Source organism: Cervus canadensis, chromosome 11 (genome assembly GCF_019320065.1).
Source record: "Cervus canadensis isolate Bull #8, Minnesota chromosome 11, ASM1932006v1, whole genome shotgun sequence".
Taxonomy (NCBI): Eukaryota; Metazoa; Chordata; class Mammalia; order Artiodactyla; family Cervidae; genus Cervus; species Cervus canadensis.
Window position 1 is genome coordinate 16,061,115 of NC_057396.1, and position 19,781 is coordinate 16,080,895.

Below are 19,781 nucleotides of genomic sequence, written 5' to 3' on the forward strand. Positions count from 1 at the left end.
ATTGATCACTGCATACTCAGCATGCAATTTGCCAGGACAAAAAGGACAAAGTAATAGAGTAATGAAGGACAGAAAACTTCTCTAGTTGTTAGGCTTTTGAGAGATTTTTTAAAAATTAGACATCAGATTTAGTTGCATATATGGTCCTGCTAAGAAAGACACTTTTATAATACATTCCTTGAATGATTCCTTGTGTTTTAAAGAAAACCATTTGTTGTTGCCCAACTTTTGATTTCTGTTTTATGGAGTTTTTGAAAATGTTCAGGAAAATTATGATTCTCTCCTCTGTGACGTATATTTCATAGCTGGACATTTGTACTTGTTATTCCCCTTTATCTTTTTTGCCTACCCCGTCCCCCACCACAGAATTTAGAATGCCAGCCCTAACTTTGCTGGCATTGGTTATATGATCTTGAAATCCTCTTAACTTCTACAGATACATGTGTATGATGTGTTTTTTCTCTAGGTGATTTTGGCCTGTTGGTCCTTTCTGGTTCTGTATTTAATAATGCCAGTGTTTTAAAATCAATATTATGTTTTGCATCAGTTCAGTTCTGTCACTCAGTTGTGTCTGACTCTGCAGCCTCATGGACTACAGCATGCCAGGCCTCCCTATCCATCAAAAACTCCTGGAGCTTAGTCAAACTCATGACCATTGAGTCAGTGATGCCATCCAACCATCTCATCCTCTGTCGTCCCCTTCTCCTCCCGTCTTCAGTCTTGCCCAGCATCAGTGTCTTTTCAAATGAGTCAGTTCTCATCAGGTGGCCAAAGTATTGCAGTTTCAGCTTCAATATCAGTTTGTCCAATGAATATTCAGGACTGATTTCATTTAGGATGGACTGGGTGGATATCCTTGCAGTCCAAGGGACGCTCAAGAGTCTTCTCCAACACCACAGCTCAAAAGCTCAATTCTTCAGCACTCAGCTTTCTTTATAGTCCAACTCTCACATCCGTACATGACTACTGAAAAAACCATAGCTTTGGCTATATGGACTTTTGTCGGCAAAATAATGTCGCTGCTTTTTAATTTGCTGTCTAGGTTGGTCATAGCTTTTCTTTCAGAAGCAAGTGTCTTTTAATCTCCTGGCTGCAGTCATCATCTGCAGTGATTTTGGAGCCTGCAAAATAAAGTCTGTCACTGTTTCCACTGTTTCCCCATCTATTTGCCATAAAGTGATGGAATCAGATCCCATGATCTTAGTTATCTGAATGTTGAGCTTTAAGCCAACTTTTTCACTCTCCTCTTTCACTTTCATCAAGAGGCTCTTTAGTTCTTCTTCACTTTCTGCCATAAGGATGGTGTCATCTGCATATCTGAGGTTATTGATATTTGTCCCGGTAATCTTGATTCCAGTTTGTGCTTCATCCAGCCTGGCATTTTGCATCATGTACTCTGCATATAAGTTAAATAAGCAGGGTGACAATATACAGCCTTGACTTACTCCTTTCCCGATTTGGAACCAGTCTGCTGTTCCATGTCCAGTTCTAACTGTTGCTTCTTGACCTCCGTACAGATTTCTCAGGAGGCAGGTCAGGTGGTCTGGTATTCCCATCTCTTTCAGAATTTTCCATACTTTGCTGTGATCTAGACAATCAAAGGCTTTGGCATAGTCAATAAAGCAGAAGTAGATGTTTTTCTGGAACTGTTGTGCTTTTTTGATGGTCCAGTGTTGGCAATTTGATCTCTGGTTCCTCTGCCTTTTCTAAATCCAGCTTGGACATCTGGAAGTTCATGGTTCACATACTGTTGAAGCCTGGCTTGAAAAATTTTGAGCATTACTTTGCTAGCCCGTGAGATGAGTGCAATTGTGTGGTAGTTTGAGCACTCTTTGGCATTGCCTTTCTTTGGGACTGAAATGAAAACTGACTTTTTCCAGTCCTGTGGGCACTGATGAGTTTTCCAAATTTGCTGGCATATTGAGTGAAGCACTTTCACAGCATCATCTTTTAGGATTTGAAATAGCCCAACTGGAATTCCATCACCTCCACCTGCTTTGTTCGTAGTGAGGCTTCCTAAGGCCCACTTGACTTCACATTCCAAGATGTCTGGCTCTAGGGGAGTGATCACACCATCGTGATTATCTGGGTTGGGAAGATCTTTTTTGTATTGTTCTTTCATGTATTCTTGCCACCTCCCTCTTAATATCTTCTGCTTCTGTTAGGTCTGTACCATTTCTGTCTTAAATTGTGCCCATCTTTGCATGAAATGTTCCCTTGGTATCTCTAATTTTCTTGAAGAGATCTCTGGTCTTTCCCATTCTATTGTTATCCTCTATTTCTTTGCACTGATCACTGAGGAAGACTTTTATCTCTCCTTGCTAGTCTTTGGAACTCTGCATTCAAATGGGTATATCTTTCCTTTTCTCCTTTGCTTTTCATTTCTCTTCTTTTCACAGCTATTTGTAAGGCCTCCTCAGACAACCATTTTGCTTTTTTGCATTTCTTTTTCTTGGGGATGGTCTTGATTCCTGTCTCCTGTACAGTGTCACGAACCTGCATCCATAGTTCTTCAGGCACTCTGTCTGTCAAATCTAATCCCTTGAATCTATTTGACACATCTGCTGTATACTCATAAGTGATTTGAATTAGGTCATACCTGAATGGTCTAGTGATTTTCCCTACTTTCTTCAATTTCAGTCTGAATTTGGCAATAAAGAGTTCATGATCTGAGCTACAGTCAGCTCCTGGTCTTGTTTTTGCTGACTGTATAGAGCTGCTCCATTTTTCGCTGCAAAGAATATCATCAGTATGATTTCTGTATTGACCATCTGGTGTTGTCCATGTATAGAGTCTTCTCTTGTGTTGTTGGAAGAGGGTGTTTGCCATGACCTGTGCGTTCTCTTGGCAAAACTGTTAGCCTTTGACCTGCTTCATTCCGTACTCCAAGGCCAAATTTGCCTGCTATTCCAGGTATCTCTTTACTTCATACTTTTCCATTCCAGTCCCCTATAATGAAAAGGATATCTTTTTGATTGTTAGTTCTAGAAGGTCTTGTAGGTCTTCATAGAACCGTTCTACTTCAGTTTCTTTAGCATTACTCATCAGTGCATAGACTTGGGTTACTGTAATATTGAATGGTTTGCCTTGGAAAAATGAACAGAGATCATTCTTTCGTTTTTGAGATTGTGTCCAAGTCCTGCATTTTAGACTCTTTTGTTAACTGTGATGGCTACTCCATTTCTTCTAAGGTATTCTTGCCCACAGGAGTAGATATAATGGTCATCTGAGTTAAGTCCACCCATTCTGATCCAGTTTAGTTCACTGATTCCTAAAATGTTGTAGTTTATTCTTGCCATCTCTTGTTTGACCACTTTGAATTTACCTTGATTCATGGACCTAACATTGCAGGTTCCTATGCAATATTGCTCTTTACAGCATTGGACCTTGCTTTTATCACCAGTCCCATCCACAACTGGGTGGTGTTTTTGCTTTGGCTCCATCTCTTCATTCTTTCTGAAGTTATTTCTCCACTGATCTCCAGTAGCTTATTGGGCACCAATTGACCTGGGGAGTTCATCTTTCAGTTTCTCATCTTTTTGCCTTTTCATACTGTTTATGGGGTTCTCAAGGCAAGAATACTGAAGTGGTTTGCCATTCCATTCTCCAGTGGACCACATTTTGTCAGAATTCTCCACCATGACCCGTCTATGTTGGGTGGCCCTACATGGCATGGCTCATAGTTTGATTGCGTTAGCAGGGCTGTGATCCATGTGATCAGTTTGGTTAATTTTCTGTGATTGTAGTTCTGTTGGCCCTCTGATGGATAAGGATAAGAAACGTATGGAAGCTTCCTGATGGGAGAGACTGACTAAGGGGGAAACTGGGTCTTGTTCTGATGGGTGGGGTATGCTCATTAAAGCTTTAATACAATTTTCTGTTGGTGACTAAGCTTGTGTTCCCTCCTTGTTGTTTGACCTGAGGCCAAACTATGGAGAGGTAATGAAGATAATTAGGACCTCCTTTAAAAGGTCCCAGGCATGCAGTGCTGCCCTGAGTGCCCCCCACCCTGCAGCAGGCCACCACTGACCCACGCCTCTGCTGGAGACTCCTGGACACTCACGGCAAGTCTGGGTCAGTCTTGTGGGGTCCCTGCTCCTCTCTCCTGGGTCCTGGTGCACACAAGGTTCTGTTTGTGCCCTCCCAGAGTCTGTTTCCCCAGTCCTGTGTAAGTTCTGGTGGCTCTATGGTGGGGTTAATTGTGACCTCCTTCAAGAGGGCTTATGCCATACCCAGGTCTGCTGCCCCCAGAGCCCCTGCCCCACGGCAGGCCACTGCCGACCCGTACCGCCTCAGGAGACACTCAGATGCAGTTGTGGCTCAGTCTCTGTGGGGTCTCTGGGTCCTGGTGCACAGAAGGTTTGTTTGAGCCCTCCAATTGTCTCTGGTGGGTATGGGGTTTAATTCTAAACGTGACTTTGCTCCTCCTACTGTCTTGCTGGGGCTTCTTTTTTGCCCTTGGACGTGGGGTATCTTTTTTTGGTGGGATCAAACACTCTCCTGTTGACGGTTGTTCAGCAGCAGGTTGTAACTGTGCAGTTCTCGCATGAGAGGATGAGCACACATCCTTCTACTCTGCCATCTTCCCCTGCTTTTACTTATCACTGTTTAATAAACGGTGTATTTTAAAGAACATCCAGTTTTAAATGATTGAACATCATACAGACACACTTTTTTGAAATGTATACGTGTAGGCTGGCCTTTAACCTTTCATTTGGTACTTTATTCTTAGCCAACTTTGTAAACAGTAGAAGGCAGAGCTTGGAAACATGATGTATATGTAGTTGTGCATATGACTGTTACTGGATTTGGTGGTGATGTTTATTTCTCTCTTAGTTAAGATATATCCCATGCATGTCTTGTGATTTACTAATGTTAGCCAGTTTAAAAAATGGCACACGTTAAAACCTTGGATAACCAGTAGCAGTGATTACCTTGTCTTGGCAGTATGGGAGGTTGACATCAGCACCTCTTAAATGTCTTAAAATGCTTGTCAAACATGGCTTAACTGATCAGTTACCGAGTCCAGTTTGAATTTAGTACATATCTTAGTTCTCTTATTGTAGCTCTTTGTGAAGGCTTTAAATCATAGAAATTCTCTTTCTGTAACTTAGAGAGTAGAAGTGTGTGTGTTTTGTGTATAATATCGTAGAGTATGTGTGTATAAGATTGTGGAGAAGTAGAGAGCTGCTTCCCCAAGAGAGAGTGTACCTTAGTGTCATCGTTTTTACAGTAGTGTCGTCAGTGTTGCCCCAAGTCTTTGAATTTAGTTTATTGCCACCATTATTGCCTCCTTTAGGGAGTCAGTCTCCCTTAACTTTGTTAACTGCATGGATATGTGATAGAAATTAGCTTTCCTTTTGATACTGCTGAATTTTTAGTATGTAGCTTATAATATCTGTAAGTTCTTGACGAATTTCAGAAGTTGTAGGAGACAACAGAAATGTGATATTGCCAATTTGGACACTTGTTAAAAATGATATCCATGCTGTCATTTCTAAAATCTAAAAGGACAAAAAGCATGTATCAGGCTGTATTTCTAGAAATTGCTTCCAGCTGCCTGCTTCCTAATATAGAAATGTTTATTGAAAGTGGCAGGTTAAAAATTGAATTCCTAAGGCAAATATGGCTAGCTCTAATTTTGCTAAAGAATTGGAAATACCTGAGAAATTGCCTATAGTGGCTTCAGTGTGGAGTGAGGGGCATGGTTGGAGCAAATAATACGTATTTCTAGGCTAGCAAAAAAAAAAATAGTAAACAGCCTAGATAGTTTCATTGAACTAAAGACAAATTTACTAAGGTAGTGAATTAGAAATATGAATTATCTTTATATTTTATGCTTTGCAACAGTATAAAAATTGCTGCAAAGTTAGAATGAACCATTTAAGATAGTAAATAACGTAGAGACAGTGATGGATTTGCCTGGCCATGAGACTCAGTTGAGGATGAGACTTAAATTAAGGAAATAAGCAGAGTAAAATATGGTTGAGGTGGAGAAAAGAAATTTAAATCTTACCTAGACTAGTTAGAGGAAATGAGATTTAAAGAAGTATTAGACTGAAATGCTATGAAGCAGCTTTTTAAAATCGGAAAAATCTGTGTTAATTCTGACAAGAAATTAATGACAAAAAGAAGATACATGTTGAAGGAGGAAAAAAAGAACACTGGTGTTTCAATGAGTCTTTGCTGGGGGATCCTTTGAATAGTAAGAGAGGAAATAGAGAGCAGTGGCAACTATATTAGAGATAGATTTGAAAATTGTTTTTGTGAAAGCATTCACTGGTTATGGTGGCAGGTTAAGAAGCAGGTAATGGAATGTATTCTAAGGTAAATTGTAGATTCAGGGAGTGGGAATCATGAAGGAGGAATCTAGCGATCAAAAATCTTTTGAAGATTGGTTGTGCCTTTGTTGTTGTTCTTCAGTCATTAGTTGTGCCCAACTCTTTGTGATCTCAAGGACTGCAGCATGGCAGGATTCCCTTTCCTTCAATATATCCTGTAGTTTGCACAAACTCATGTTCATTGAGTCGATGATGCCATCCAACCATCTCATCCTCTGTCACCCCCTTGCCTCCTGCCCTCAATCTTTCCCAGCATCAGTCTTTTCCAGTGAGTCAGCTCTTTGCATCAGATGGCCAGTGTATTGGAGCTTCAGGTTCAGCAGCAGTCCTTCCAATGAATATTCAGGGTTGATTTCCTTTAATATTGACTAGTTTGATCTCTTTGCAGTCTAAGGGACTCTCAAGAGTCTTCTCCCACACCGTAGATCAAAAGCATCAATTCTTTGGTGCTCAGCCTTCTTTATGATCCAACTCTCACATCTGTACATGACTACTGGAAATGTTTGCTGGCAAAATGATATGTCTGCTTTTTAATACATTGTTTAGATTTGTCATAGCTTTTCTTCCAAGGAGCGTCTTTTAATTTCATGGCTGCAGTCACATTCCACAGTGATTTTGGAGCCCAAGAAAATAAAGTCTGTCACTGTTTCCATTTTTTTCCCGATCTATTTGCCATGAAGTGATGGGACTGGATGCCATGATCTTAGCTTTCTGTGTTGAATTTTAAGCTAGCTTTTTTACTATCCTTTTTCACTTTCATCAAGAGGGTCTTTGGTTCCTCTTTGCTTTCTGCCATTAGGGTGGTATCATCTGCATATCTGAAGTTATAGATCTTTCTCTCAGCAATCTTGATTCCAGCTTGTGCTTCATCCAGCCAGGCATTTTGCATGATGTACTCTGCATATAATTTAAATAAACAGGATGACAATATATAGCCCTGACATACTCCTTTCCCAATTTTGAATCAATCCATTGTTCCATGTCCAGTTCTAACTGTTGCTTCTTGACCTGCATACAGATTTCTCAGAGGGCAAGTCAGGTGGTCTGGTATTCCCATCTCAAGAATTCTCCACAGCTTGCTGTGATCCACAAAGTCAAAGGCTTTAGGATATTCAGTGAAGCAGGAGTAGATGTTTTTCTGGAATTCCTTTGATTTTTCTATGATCCCACAGATGTTGGCAGTTTGATCTCTGGTTCCCCTGCCATTTCTAAATCCAGCTTGTACATCTGGAAGTTCTCAGTTCACATACTGTTGAAGCCTAGCTTGAAAGATTTTGAGCATTACCTTGCTAGCATTTCAGTTGAGCACAGTTGTGTGATAGTTTGTACATTCTTTGATATTGCCCTTTTTTAGGTTTGGAATGAAATCTGACCTTTTCTAGTCCTGTGGCCACTGCTGAGTTTTCCACATTTGCTGGCATATTGAGTGCAGCACTTTAACAGCATTATCTTTCAGGATTTGGAATAGCTCAGCTGAAATTCCATCACCTCCACTAATTTTGTTCATAGTGATGCTTCCTAAGGCCCACTTGCCTTCACCTTCCATGATGTCTGGCTCTTGGTGAGTGATCACACCATCATAGTTATCCAGGTCACTAAGACTGTTTTGTACAGTTCTTCTGTGTATTCTTGCCACCTCTTAATATCTTCTGATTCTTTTAGGTCCGTACCGTGTTTCTGTCCTTTATTGTGCCCATCTTTGCATGAAATGTTCCCTTGGTATCTCTGATTCTCTTGAAGAGATTGCAATACTCATTGTGTGTTTTCCTATTTATGTTGACTGGTTAAAATGACTCTTTTAAAAAGAATCATAAATATTTCATAATAAATATCTTTTCATTGCTGCTTAACATGTTATAGTTATGTTAATCATTTCTTATTACTTTATACGTTGAAACTGCAGTTCAGTGTATTAGTAGTGCATGGTCTTATTGACCATACAGAATAGAAAAAGAGAAAGACGACAATGTAATTAGTGGTGCATGGTTTTATGGATTATACAGAATAGAGAAAGTTTAACGTTTACTTACGTTTGCATTTTAGTATAATCATAAGAACTGATCTAACCTTAAAAAAGTGAAGAACTTTGTTGGGCAATGTGGGCTTTCATACGTTTGATTTTGTGTTTGAATAACACATATTGTTTATAAAATATTTAAAAATTTGGAAGGATTTATAGAATGGGTCTTTTAGGCAGTTTTACTTGATATTGGCACAAATATCAAGTAATGAGACAAATAAATTATGTAATGGCTATTATGCTTCTTTTCAGAAAGGGGGTGGGGTTAGGGTCTTGTAATTTGAGTAGCATGTTCTGAGCAATGACCTTTTGGTTAATATGCCAATAGCATAGGCACAGAAGCTGAAATAAGCAAGGGGACTACATCAGACCTGAAAACTTTCCACAGCAAATGAAACAAGTTAAAAAGGCAATGTAGGATGGGAGAAAATATTTACAAACTATATATCTGATAACTGGTCAATATTGTTTAGATATATAAGGATCTCATACAACTCAAAAACAAAAAGGCAAATAATTATATTTTTAGATGGACAAATGGTGCAAATAGACTTCTTTTTCCAAAGAATACATACCAGTGGGCAACAGGTATATCGCTAATCATCAAAGAAGTTTAGATAGCTTTAAAATTGTCAAGCAGTGTATCCTTAATTCATATTGTAAAATTAAAATATGTGAATTACTGTAGTTCAGTAAATGTAGGATGTGTGTGTGCTAGTCACTCAGTTATGCCCCGATTCTTTGTGACCCCATGGACTGTAGCCCGCCAGGCTTCTCTGTCCATGGAATTCTCCAGGCAAGAATACTGGAGTGGGTTGCCATCCCCTGCTCCAGGGGATCTTCCCGACACAGGGATTGAACCCGGGTCTCCTGCATTGCAGGCAGATTCTTTACCATCTGAGCCACCAGGAAAGCCAGTAATACAGGATGTTTGAAGATTATGTTTACATGACAGGCAATTTTGCTTTTCTTAGGAAAAAAAAAACAAACTAGTTTTACTCGGTTTGGTTACTTAGGTACTAAAGTACCTAACTTTTGGTACTAAAGTACTTTTGGAATTTGGAAATCAGTGTTTATAAATGCTACAAATGCCCTGATCTTTAACATGAAGGCATAATAGGTATCCTCTAAGATTCCCATCAGGCTTGATAGTTCTTTGTTTTGTTAGTGTTCGTAATTTTTAGATGCTTATGCTGAGGTAGGTTTTTCTCATTGATTATATTTTGAATCTTCTTGAGGCCAATATTAACTAACATGGCCCTTTTGATTGGAACTGTTATTATGTTTGTAGCTGTTCTTGTTCTTTTATCTTCCAAGTTATTCCTGGCAACCTGCTACAGCGATCACTGTCAAGAATGACTTGATGCTTTATCAACTTTGTATTTTATGACATTTTCCTCTTGGCATTTTATTTTAAAGTATAGCATACATGATGTAGAAGAAGTGCAAATAGAAATGAAAATGGGATTTTGATGTTTTATGTCTTGTCAGGAAATCTTTCATTATACTTTGATGAAGTATGGCACAAACCTAGAAACATGGAAATTTTGTTATTTAAAAAGTTAATTTTATAAATATTATAAATATCTGCTTCTTAAAACCAAAGCAAAGTGAAACGAAAGAATTTTACCCTATATGGCAAAGGTATAAACATAAATGGGAGAAAATATTGAAGCATCTTTAACAAATGAAGAAATTTTACAAGTAAATAAAATTCCTGAAGTTCATTAAAAATGCTGGCAAAAGATATATACAGTGCACTGAAAAATAAATGCCTTTGTAAAGATGTCTTGCTCTGTTTAATATAAAAATACATATTAAAACTTCCCTGAGATTTATTTTCCTAGTTGACTGGTAAACGTAAAGCCTGATATACTTTGTTTAAATAGATATGGAGAATCAGTTACTCTCAAATTGTTTTATAAGTTTGTATAACTTCTTTGGAAATATCTTTCAAAATTTAAATACACATATGCTAGACTCAGGGGATTAGATCTGATAAACAGAGTGCCTGAAGAACTATGGATGGAGGATTGTGACATTGTACAGGAGGCAGGGATCAAGACCATCCCCAAGGAAAAGAAATGCAAAAAGGCAAAATGGTCATCTGAGGAGGCCTTACAAATAGCTGAGAAAAGAAGAGATGCAAAAGGCAAAGGAGAAAAGGAAAGATATACCCATTTGAATGCAGAGTACCAGAGAATAACACAGAGAGATAAGAAAGCCTTCCTCAGTGATCAGTGCAAAAAAATAGAGGAAAAAAATAGAATGGGAAAAACTAGAGATTTCTTCAAGAAAATTAGAGACAGGCACAATAAAGGATAGAAACAGTATAGACCTAACTGCAGATGATATTAAGAAGAGGTGGCAGGAATATACAGAAGAACTGTACACAAAAAGTCTTCATGACCCACGATGGTGTGATCACCCACCTAGAGGCAGACACCTAGAGGCAGAGGAAGTCAAGTGGGCCTCAGGAAGCATCACTATGAGCAAAGCAGGTGGAGGTGGTGGAATTCCTGGTGAGCTACTTCAAATCCTAAAAGATGATGCTGTGAAAATGCTACATTCAGTATGCCAGCAAATTTGGAAAACTCAGCAGTGGCCACAGGACTGGAAAAGGTCAATTTTCATTCCAATCCCAAAGAAAGACAATGCTGAAGAATGTTCAAACTATTGCATAATTGCACTGTCTCACATACTAGCAAACTAATGCTCAAAATTCATTTGATTCTTGGGAGATAAACTGAGATAGCTGAAGAAGACATACATACAACCTTTGAACTGAATATCCTTTACAAAATAAACAAACGTGATACCTGCTAAAATTAACATCCAAAAGAATGACATTGAACTGAAACTTTATAAGCTGTATATGAAATACTCCCATCAGTGGACACACAGAAGATATTTGTTCATCACGAATATATCACTAATAATAATAATGCAAAAATGCAGTGATGTTTGCTACTCAGTTCAAACATCTATTCCTCAAAAGGAAGATTTCTTTGACTTCCTCTCCTTACTCTAGACTAGCTAGGGCAGGCATCCTATTAAAGAATTCATCCTCTGTATTTTGTCTGAGCACTTAATACATCTGTGATTAAATAATCTAAAATTTTCCCCCATTGATTAAGTTAGGTTCCTTGAGGGTTGAGACTCCATCTGTCTCTTTCACTGCTGGGGCATTATGTACTATGATATACTCTGTGTTGATAACAATGCATATTTGAATGAATGAGGATTAATTCTAGAATATCAGACCAACACCACAGCCTATTAGGAAAATGCATGTTTGTCTTCTCACCCATGTTGGCATTTCTGTTCCTTCTTTCAGTGACTTCCCTAAAACAAATGAGCGATTTAACCTTTTAGTGTGTGTGGGTAGGAAGGGGAGAACACAGATCCCTTTTAGAAACCATGAACATTAACATAAAATTGCAAAGATGTAAATACCCCCAAGTTTTGTTATTTAATTTCAGTGATATCATGGGTTTCCCTGAATCTCTTGATATAGACCCACATCACTCTGAGGTTTCACTCTGAAGGATTGATTTTTCTATTATTTTATTTTATTTTGTTGTGACAGTTTTTGGTATCTTTGCTTTTTGACCATTTCTCTAGTTCTGTGACTGGCCTTTTGTGTTTTATTACAAAAAATTTCAAACATACAGAAAGGTTGAAAAAGTTTACTTTGATACCAAAATATCCATCACTCATGTTCTGCAATTATCTTTTTACCATATTTCCTTTCTCATGTAGTTTTCTGTCAATCCATTCATCATCCTTTTTTCATTTAATGCATTTTTGAGTAAGTTGCCAATATCATTATACTTTTTTCCATATACTTCAGCTTGCCTGGCATTAACTAAAGTTCAGTATTGTTTACAGGATTCTTTTTTGAGGTAGAAGTTTATATACAGTGAAACACACCAATTTTAAGTGTAACATTTGATGAATTTCGACGGGTGTATACACAAACTCCTATTAAGCGGTAGAACAAGTCTCATCACCTCCAGAAAGTTTGCTCCTGTTTCTCCTCATTATTTTTTTGTGCTTTTATTTAAGCAATTAAATCTTACTCCTGTTTAATTATTTTTATGTTATAATGATCCCCTCAGCTTTGCACTGTTTGATAGGCATTCTCTCTGTCATAAGTTGAAGGTTGATGACAAAATATCTGCCAACCCAGGATTGTTAAGAATCAGCCTAGTGATAGAACTAAGAAGATCTAGTGGGAGTTAGGAACATAATCTCCAGCCTGGGGGTTCCTTCGATAAGTGTCTGCAGGGTAAAGCAGGTGTGGGAGTAATGACTGGGTGGGAGGAAGTCTTTATTAGTGCCCTGTCTTCACATGGTACTAAAGGGAGCAATTTATTTGGGTTGACAAAATGCCTGTTCACGAGATCGTACTTCTTTTAAGAAGTAAGACTTTTCACCTTTGAACACATTTCACCTTTGTGCAGTAAGACCATTTCACCTTTGAATACAACTTACCTATCACAGGATGTTTTCCAGTATTCATATAGTGAATTACTGTAATGAGAGGAAGTCAAAAATAATGTATTAGAGTCATTTTGCTTTCCAGGGAAACATTTTTCTAGTCTAAAAGTTTTAAGTTTTTTCTTAGAAGTTATAGCTATTTTTTAGAATGTGTTGTTTTTAGCTGAAAAATAGGTTGCTTTCCCTTATATGTCTATTTATAACATTATCATGTAGTTTCTAATGCTTCAACATTATCAGGATAGAGCAGTTTAGTAACAAAAGTTTAGTAACACAGTTTAGTAACAGTAGAAATTTAAGGTTATTTATGTCTAACACTCATATTGAAATTTAAACTCCTTTAGTGCTGATAATTTTATTTCTAGACAGCAACTTTGGTGCTTCTCATTAACCAATGAGCAATAAACACATTCAAGTTTGTAAAGTGTATTGCCAGTGTTAAATTGTTAATATAAGATAGCCATTTAACTAATCATCTGTGTTTTGTTGTTTTTTTTTTTTTTTTTTTTTTTTTTGGTATATTCTGACACAGAAGAAAGAACCTTCTAAATCCAGTGTGAAGAAAAAAGTGACCAAGATTGCAGAAGCAAAAAAAGTAATGAAGAGAAATTTTAAAGTAAATAAGAAAATAACATTTACTGATGAAGGAGAGGTAAGATTCTATAAATGCTTCATTTCTGAGGTACTTTCCAAGTATTAGAAAGTTTGATTCTACTGCTGACATGCCATTTTTAATAAGAAAAATGTTTCTCAAGACCTCTCAGGCAACTCCTTTAATTGTTTCTGTAGGTATTTGGTCAGCTCTACATGTGTAGGCAAGAATGCCTTTGTGACAGTAAGCTGGGCTACTTCTTAATGATTAACAACAGAGTTTGTTTTCTTTTTTTTAATCAGAGTATAGTTGCTTTAAAATGCTGTGTGTGTTAGTTTCTGCTGTATAGCAAAGTGAATCAGCCATACATGTGTGTGTATATATATAATCCCTCTTCCTGGGATTTCCTTCCGATTTAGGTCATCACAGAGCATTGAGTAGAGTTCCCTGTGCTGTACAATTGGTTCTCATCAGTTAATCTGTTTTATACATAGTAGTGTATATATGGTGCTTCTTAGGTGGCTCAGTGGTAAAAAATCCACCTACCAACGCAGGAGATCCAGATTTAATCCCTGGGTTGGGAAGATCCCCTGGAGGAGGAAATGACAGCCCACTCCAGTATTCTTGCCTGAAAAGTCCCATGGACAGTGGAGCCTGGCGGGCTACAGTCCACGGGTCTGCAGAGTCAAGAGTCAAACACCACTAAGCGACTGAACGCCATCATGCAGCAGTGCATATATACCAGTCCTGGTCTCCCAGTCCATCCCAGTCCCCGTCTCCCAGTCCATCCCAGCCCCGGTCTCCCAGTCCATCCTGGTCCCGGTCTCCATTGGTATCCATAGTTTGTTCTCTGTCTTTCTGCTTCACAAATAAGTGCATCTATACCATTTTTCTATGTGGTTCATATATGCCATATATATTCCACATATATGTGTTAATAATATTTGAACCATGGTTCAGAAGAAAGGGGACATATGTATACTTATGGCAAATTCATATCGATGTCTGGCAGGAGCTATCAAAATATTGTAAAGTAATTATCCTCCTATTAAAAATAAAATTAAATAAATAAACTTATTTTAAAAAAGAAACAATACTTGTTTTTCTCTTTCTCTCTTTCTTCACTCTGTATGATAGTCTCTGGGTCCATCCACATCTCTGCAAATGGCACAGTTTTGTTCCTTTTTATGGCTAGATAATATTCCATTGTATGTATATACCACATTTTCTTTATGATGGATGTTTAAGTTGCTCCCATGTCCTGACTGTTGGAAATAGTGCTGCAGTAACAATGGGGTGCATGTTTCTTTCTGAATGATGATTTTTCTCTGCATATATGCCCAGGAATGCTATTGCTGAGTCATATGGTAGTTCTAGTTTTAGTTTTTTTAGGAGCCACCACACTGTTCTCTCTAGTGGCTGTTACAGTTTGCATTCCACCAACAGTGTAGGAGGATTCTTTTCTCTCCACACCAATTCCAGCATTTATTGTTTGTAGATTTTTTGGTATATTTTTTAAAAAATTATTTATTTTTTAATTGAAGGATAATTACTTTAAGGAATTTTGTTGTTTTCTGTCAGACATCAACAAGAATCAGCCATAGGTATACTCATGTCCCTTCCCTCCCGAACCTCCCTGCCATCTCCCTCCCTATCACACTCTTCTAGATTTTGTTACAGATACCCTGTTTGAGGTCCCTGAGTCATACAACAAACTCCCACTGGCTATCTGTTTTTATATATGGTATTGTGAATTTCCATGTTACTCTCTCCATACATCTCACCCTCTCTCTCCTCTCCTCCTCCCGTGTCCATAATTCTGTTCTCTATGTCTGTTTCTCCATTGCTGCCCTGCAAATAAATTCATCAGTACCATCTTTCTAGATTTCATATATATGCATCAGTATAAGATACTTTTTTTCTCTTTCTGACTTACTTCACTCTGTATAATAGTCTCTAGGTTCATCTGTCTCATTAGAACTGACTCAAATGTGTTCCTTTTTATGGCTGAGTAGTATTCCATTGTATATATGTAGCACAGCTTTATCCATTCATCTGTTGATGGACATCTAGGTTGCTTCAGTGTTCTAGCAATTGTAAATAGTGCTGCAGTGAACATTGGGCCAAATGTGTCCTTTTCAATTTTGATTTCCTCAGGATATATGCCTAGTAGTGGAATTTCTGGGTCATATGGTAGTTTTATTCCTAGTTTTTTAAGGAATCATCATACCATTTTCCATAGTGGCTGTATCAATTTACATTCCCACCAGCAATGCAAGAGGGTTCCCTTTTCTCCACAGCCTCTCCAGCATTTATTGTTTGTAAACTCTTTAATGATGGCCATTCTAACTGGTAAAAGGTGGTTGTCTCATTGTAGTTTTGATTTGCATTTCTCTAATAATGAGCGCTGTTGAGCAGCTTTAAGTGTTTGTTAGCCATCTATACCTCTTCTTTGGAGAAATGTCTGTTTAGGTCCTTTTCCTACTTTTTGATTGGGTTGTTTGTTTTTCTGGTATTGATTTGCATGAGCTGCTTGTATATTTTGGAAATTAATCCTTTGTCAGTTGTTTCCTTTGCTATTATTTTCTCCCATTCTGAGGGTTGTCTTTTCACCTTATTTATAGTTTCCTTTACTATGCAAAAGCTTTTAAGTTTAATTAGATCCCACTTCTTTATTTTTGTTTTTATTTCCATTACTCTAGGAGGTGTGTCATAGGGGATCTTGCTTTGATTTATGTCATCAAGTGTGCTACCTGTTTTCCTCTAAGAGTTTTATAGTTTCTGGTCTTACATTTAGGTCTTTAATCCATTTCAAGTTTATCTTTCTGTATGGCGTTAGGAAGTGTTCTAATTTCATTCTTTTACACATAGCTTATTTCCCAGCACCACTTATTGAAGAGGCTATCTTTGCCCAATTGTATATTCTTACCTCCTTTGTCAGAAAAAAAAAAAGGTACCCATAGGTGCGTGAGTTTGTCTCTGGGCTCTCCATCTTGTTCCATTGATCTATGTTTCTGTTTTTGTGCCAGGACCATACTGTCTTGATGGCTGTAGCTTTGTAGTATAGTCTGAAGTCAGGAAGGCTCCATTCTTCTTTCTCAAGACTGCTTTTGCTATTTGGGGTCTTTTGTGTTCCATATGAATTGTGAAATTTTTTGTTCTAGTTCTCTGAAAAATGCCATTGGTAATTTGATAGGGATCACATTGAATCTGTAGATTGCATTTGGTACTATAGTCATTTTCACAATATTGAGTCTTCCTACCCAGGAACATGGAATATCTTGCCATCTGTTTATGTCATCTTTGATTTCTTTCATTAATCTCTTTTAATTTTCCATATACAGTTATTTTATCTCCTTAGGTAGGTTTATTCCTAGATATTTTATTCTTTTTGTTGCAATGGTGAATGGGATTGATTTCTTAATTTCTCTTTCTGATTATTCATTGTTAGCGTATGGGAATGTAAATGATTTCTGTGTACTGACCTTGTATCCTGCGACTTTGCTGAATTCACTGATTAGCTCTAGTAATTTTCTGATAGTTTCTTCTGGGTTTTCTACACATAATATCATGTAATCTGAAAAGACTGAGATTTTTTACTTCTTCTTTCCAGATCTGGATTCCTTTTATTTCTTTCTCTTCTCTAAGTGCTGTACCTAGAACTTGTAAAGCTATGTTGAATAGTAGTAATGAGAGTGCACACCCTGTCTTGTTCCTGATCTTAGAGGGAAGTCTTTGTGTTTCACCACTGAGAGTAATGTTGTTTGTAGATTTTTTGATGATGGCAATTCTGACTGGTGTGAAGTGATACTCACAGTTTTGATTTGCATTTCTCTATTAATTAGTGATGTTGGGCATCTTCTCATGTGTTTGTTGTCCATCTGTATGTCTTCTTTGAAGAAGTTTCTATTTAGGTCTTCTGCCCATTTTTTGATTGGATTGTTTCAGGGTTGGTTCTGAATTTCCCAGATCCTGTTTTTATAGATAAGACTTTCTTGTCATGGGGTCCATCTCTCATTGTACTCTGTGGGAACATGCAGAAGGATAATAACACAACCTCTCACCACAGCTTCTTTTGCTTGACTATAGAAAGCCTCTGCTCTGCTATTCCTAAATTTTAGATGCTATATTGGCTTGTTTTTACTTACTGGCCTGCTGTGGGAAAAATTCTCTGCTTTAAAATAACCTTAGATGTATAGGTGTCTGGTTTACATTTCATAATTACCTGGTCTTAGTGTAAATACATCCCCATAGAGTAGGGAAGAGGTTACCTCGCAGAGTGCTCATGAAAATCACTTATTATATAATAATATTATCTTCATTTTTTAAGAGGAAACATATTCATAGTGCCAAGTGACTCACCTTAAGTAGTGATGCTAGAGTCGGTGGTCATAGGATCTTCTGAATGTTGTCTCTGCTTCACTCTGACTGATCTGTAGGTTTCCATGTTCATTCTGACATAGCACTCAGCACCACATGCGCACCATGATATCATTTCCCTTGCTCTATGTTTATTTTTTCTTCATACCACTTATTATGATACTTTTCATTCTATAATTATTCAGTGGTTTTCTGTTTCTTCCACTCTAGTGGGAATGAGGGAAGATATTTCCTCTCCAGTGGAATGAGAGAAGGTACTTCTATTCCACTGAGGTGAAAAAAGTTACATGAGGGAAGGTATTTGTTGGCTCTGCTTACTACTCTGTCCTCTGCACTTAGAACAGTGCCTAACAAATAGTAAGCCCTCAGAAGAAGTGTATACCCCGGTAAAATAACAGAGCTTTCTATTCTAACTATAATGTATCACATATCACATCAAATATTTTATCATTATTAATATAATTGCTGTATGCACAATCCATATGCAGGCGTGTGTTTCCTTTTATTTATTTATTTTTTTTGTGTGTGTGTTTCCTTTTAATTCTGAATTTAGCAAAGATTTGGATGTTACTTTGGGGATTAGGTTTTGGTTTAGAAGGCCAATTTGCACTGGTAATGTGGAGTAAAATAGTGTATTAATAGTATGAAAACTAACAAAGTTGAATACAATTCAAATTTTGAAGTTGTTGTTGAAGTTGCAGAGGAAGCCTATAAAATTGAAATATATGAATCTCTGTGATCCAGAAAAGAGGTCAGCACTTGAGAAACAGGCTAAATCAGAAAATAGTTGTAGTATTGTATCACATGCTCACTATAAGAGCGGATTAGTGCTTTTAGTGTATTGAGGTTCCTTACTGTGCTACTAATTTAGCTGCAGAGATTATGCCCATTAACTTCAGGTTGAGTGTAAATCCATAACTGTAAAATGCTTCATTGTAAATGTATTGCTGACAGGAGCACTGTGTAACTATAAGCCATGGTGAAACTTCTGATCTAAAACCCTGAAAGAAATGCTACCATTTGTTCCACCCATAGGCTTCCCTGATGGCCCAGTGGTAAAGAATCTGCCTGCAATTCAGGAGACACAGGAGATTTGGGTTCGATTCCTGGGTTGGGAAGATCCCCTGGAGGAGGAAATGGCAATCCACTCCAGTATTCTTGCCTTGGAAATCTCATGGACACAGGATCCTGGCGGGCTACAGTCCATGGTGTTGCAAAGAGTTGGGAGTTGGACACGACTGAGTAAACAAGGAAAGAAGGGTTCCACTTAGGGATGAATTTTTTCCACTCTGATAAAGGAGAAGTCAGAGCAGTGGATGGTGTTCGTAACTGGCACCACTCATCTCTCTCGGTGCTTCTTCTGTGACTGCTGCTGTGCTGCTCATGCATTTGTGACCCTTGCTTCAAGTTGTGACTCTATGGTAGTCTCATCTTGAAGAATGAGATGATGCCGACAGCCTTCATTTTCCTGCTGTTTAATTAGCAGTCTTTCAGAAACTGGAGCAGTTACTTAAATCCTCCTGGCAGTCAATTACAGGAATAAGAGAAATGCTTTAGTCTAAATTGTCTAGAATTTTACTCTGTTAGGCCTGAAATATGATTAAGTCAAACAAACCTTATTTTGCAAGCAATGATACAGATGTATGGAAATTAAGTAATTTATTCAGGGTTACACACTGGGCTAGTGAAAAAGCCAGAGCATTAAAGGCACGTCTCCTGACTCTCAGATCAGTGCTCTGACTTCTTTATCACCTTGTTCCTAACCATAAAATGTTTGTGTAAAATTGTATAGATCTGAGCAGGCTTATGAAATCCAGACTTTCTCCTTTACGCTTAACTTAGTTATTTCAGTTTTTATGTGTGGTACCAACTGATATGTGTTTCATCAATTTTGAGCACATAATGTATGCCAGATAATGTGTTGGGCTCTCAGGATACATGAATA

General features: G+C 37.8%; 1 protein-coding gene across 1 annotated transcript in view; it reads left to right on the top strand.

The window, feature by feature from the left end:
* DDX10 (DEAD-box helicase 10) overlaps positions 1-19,781 on the top strand; it is a 286,527-nt gene that overhangs the window by 149,738 nt on the left and 117,008 nt on the right. The window contains exon 14 of the mRNA XM_043481065.1: positions 13,397-13,516. Within this exon, the coding sequence (XP_043337000.1) occupies positions 13,397-13,516 (120 nt within the window). The remainder of the gene's footprint in view (positions 1-13,396; positions 13,517-19,781) is intronic.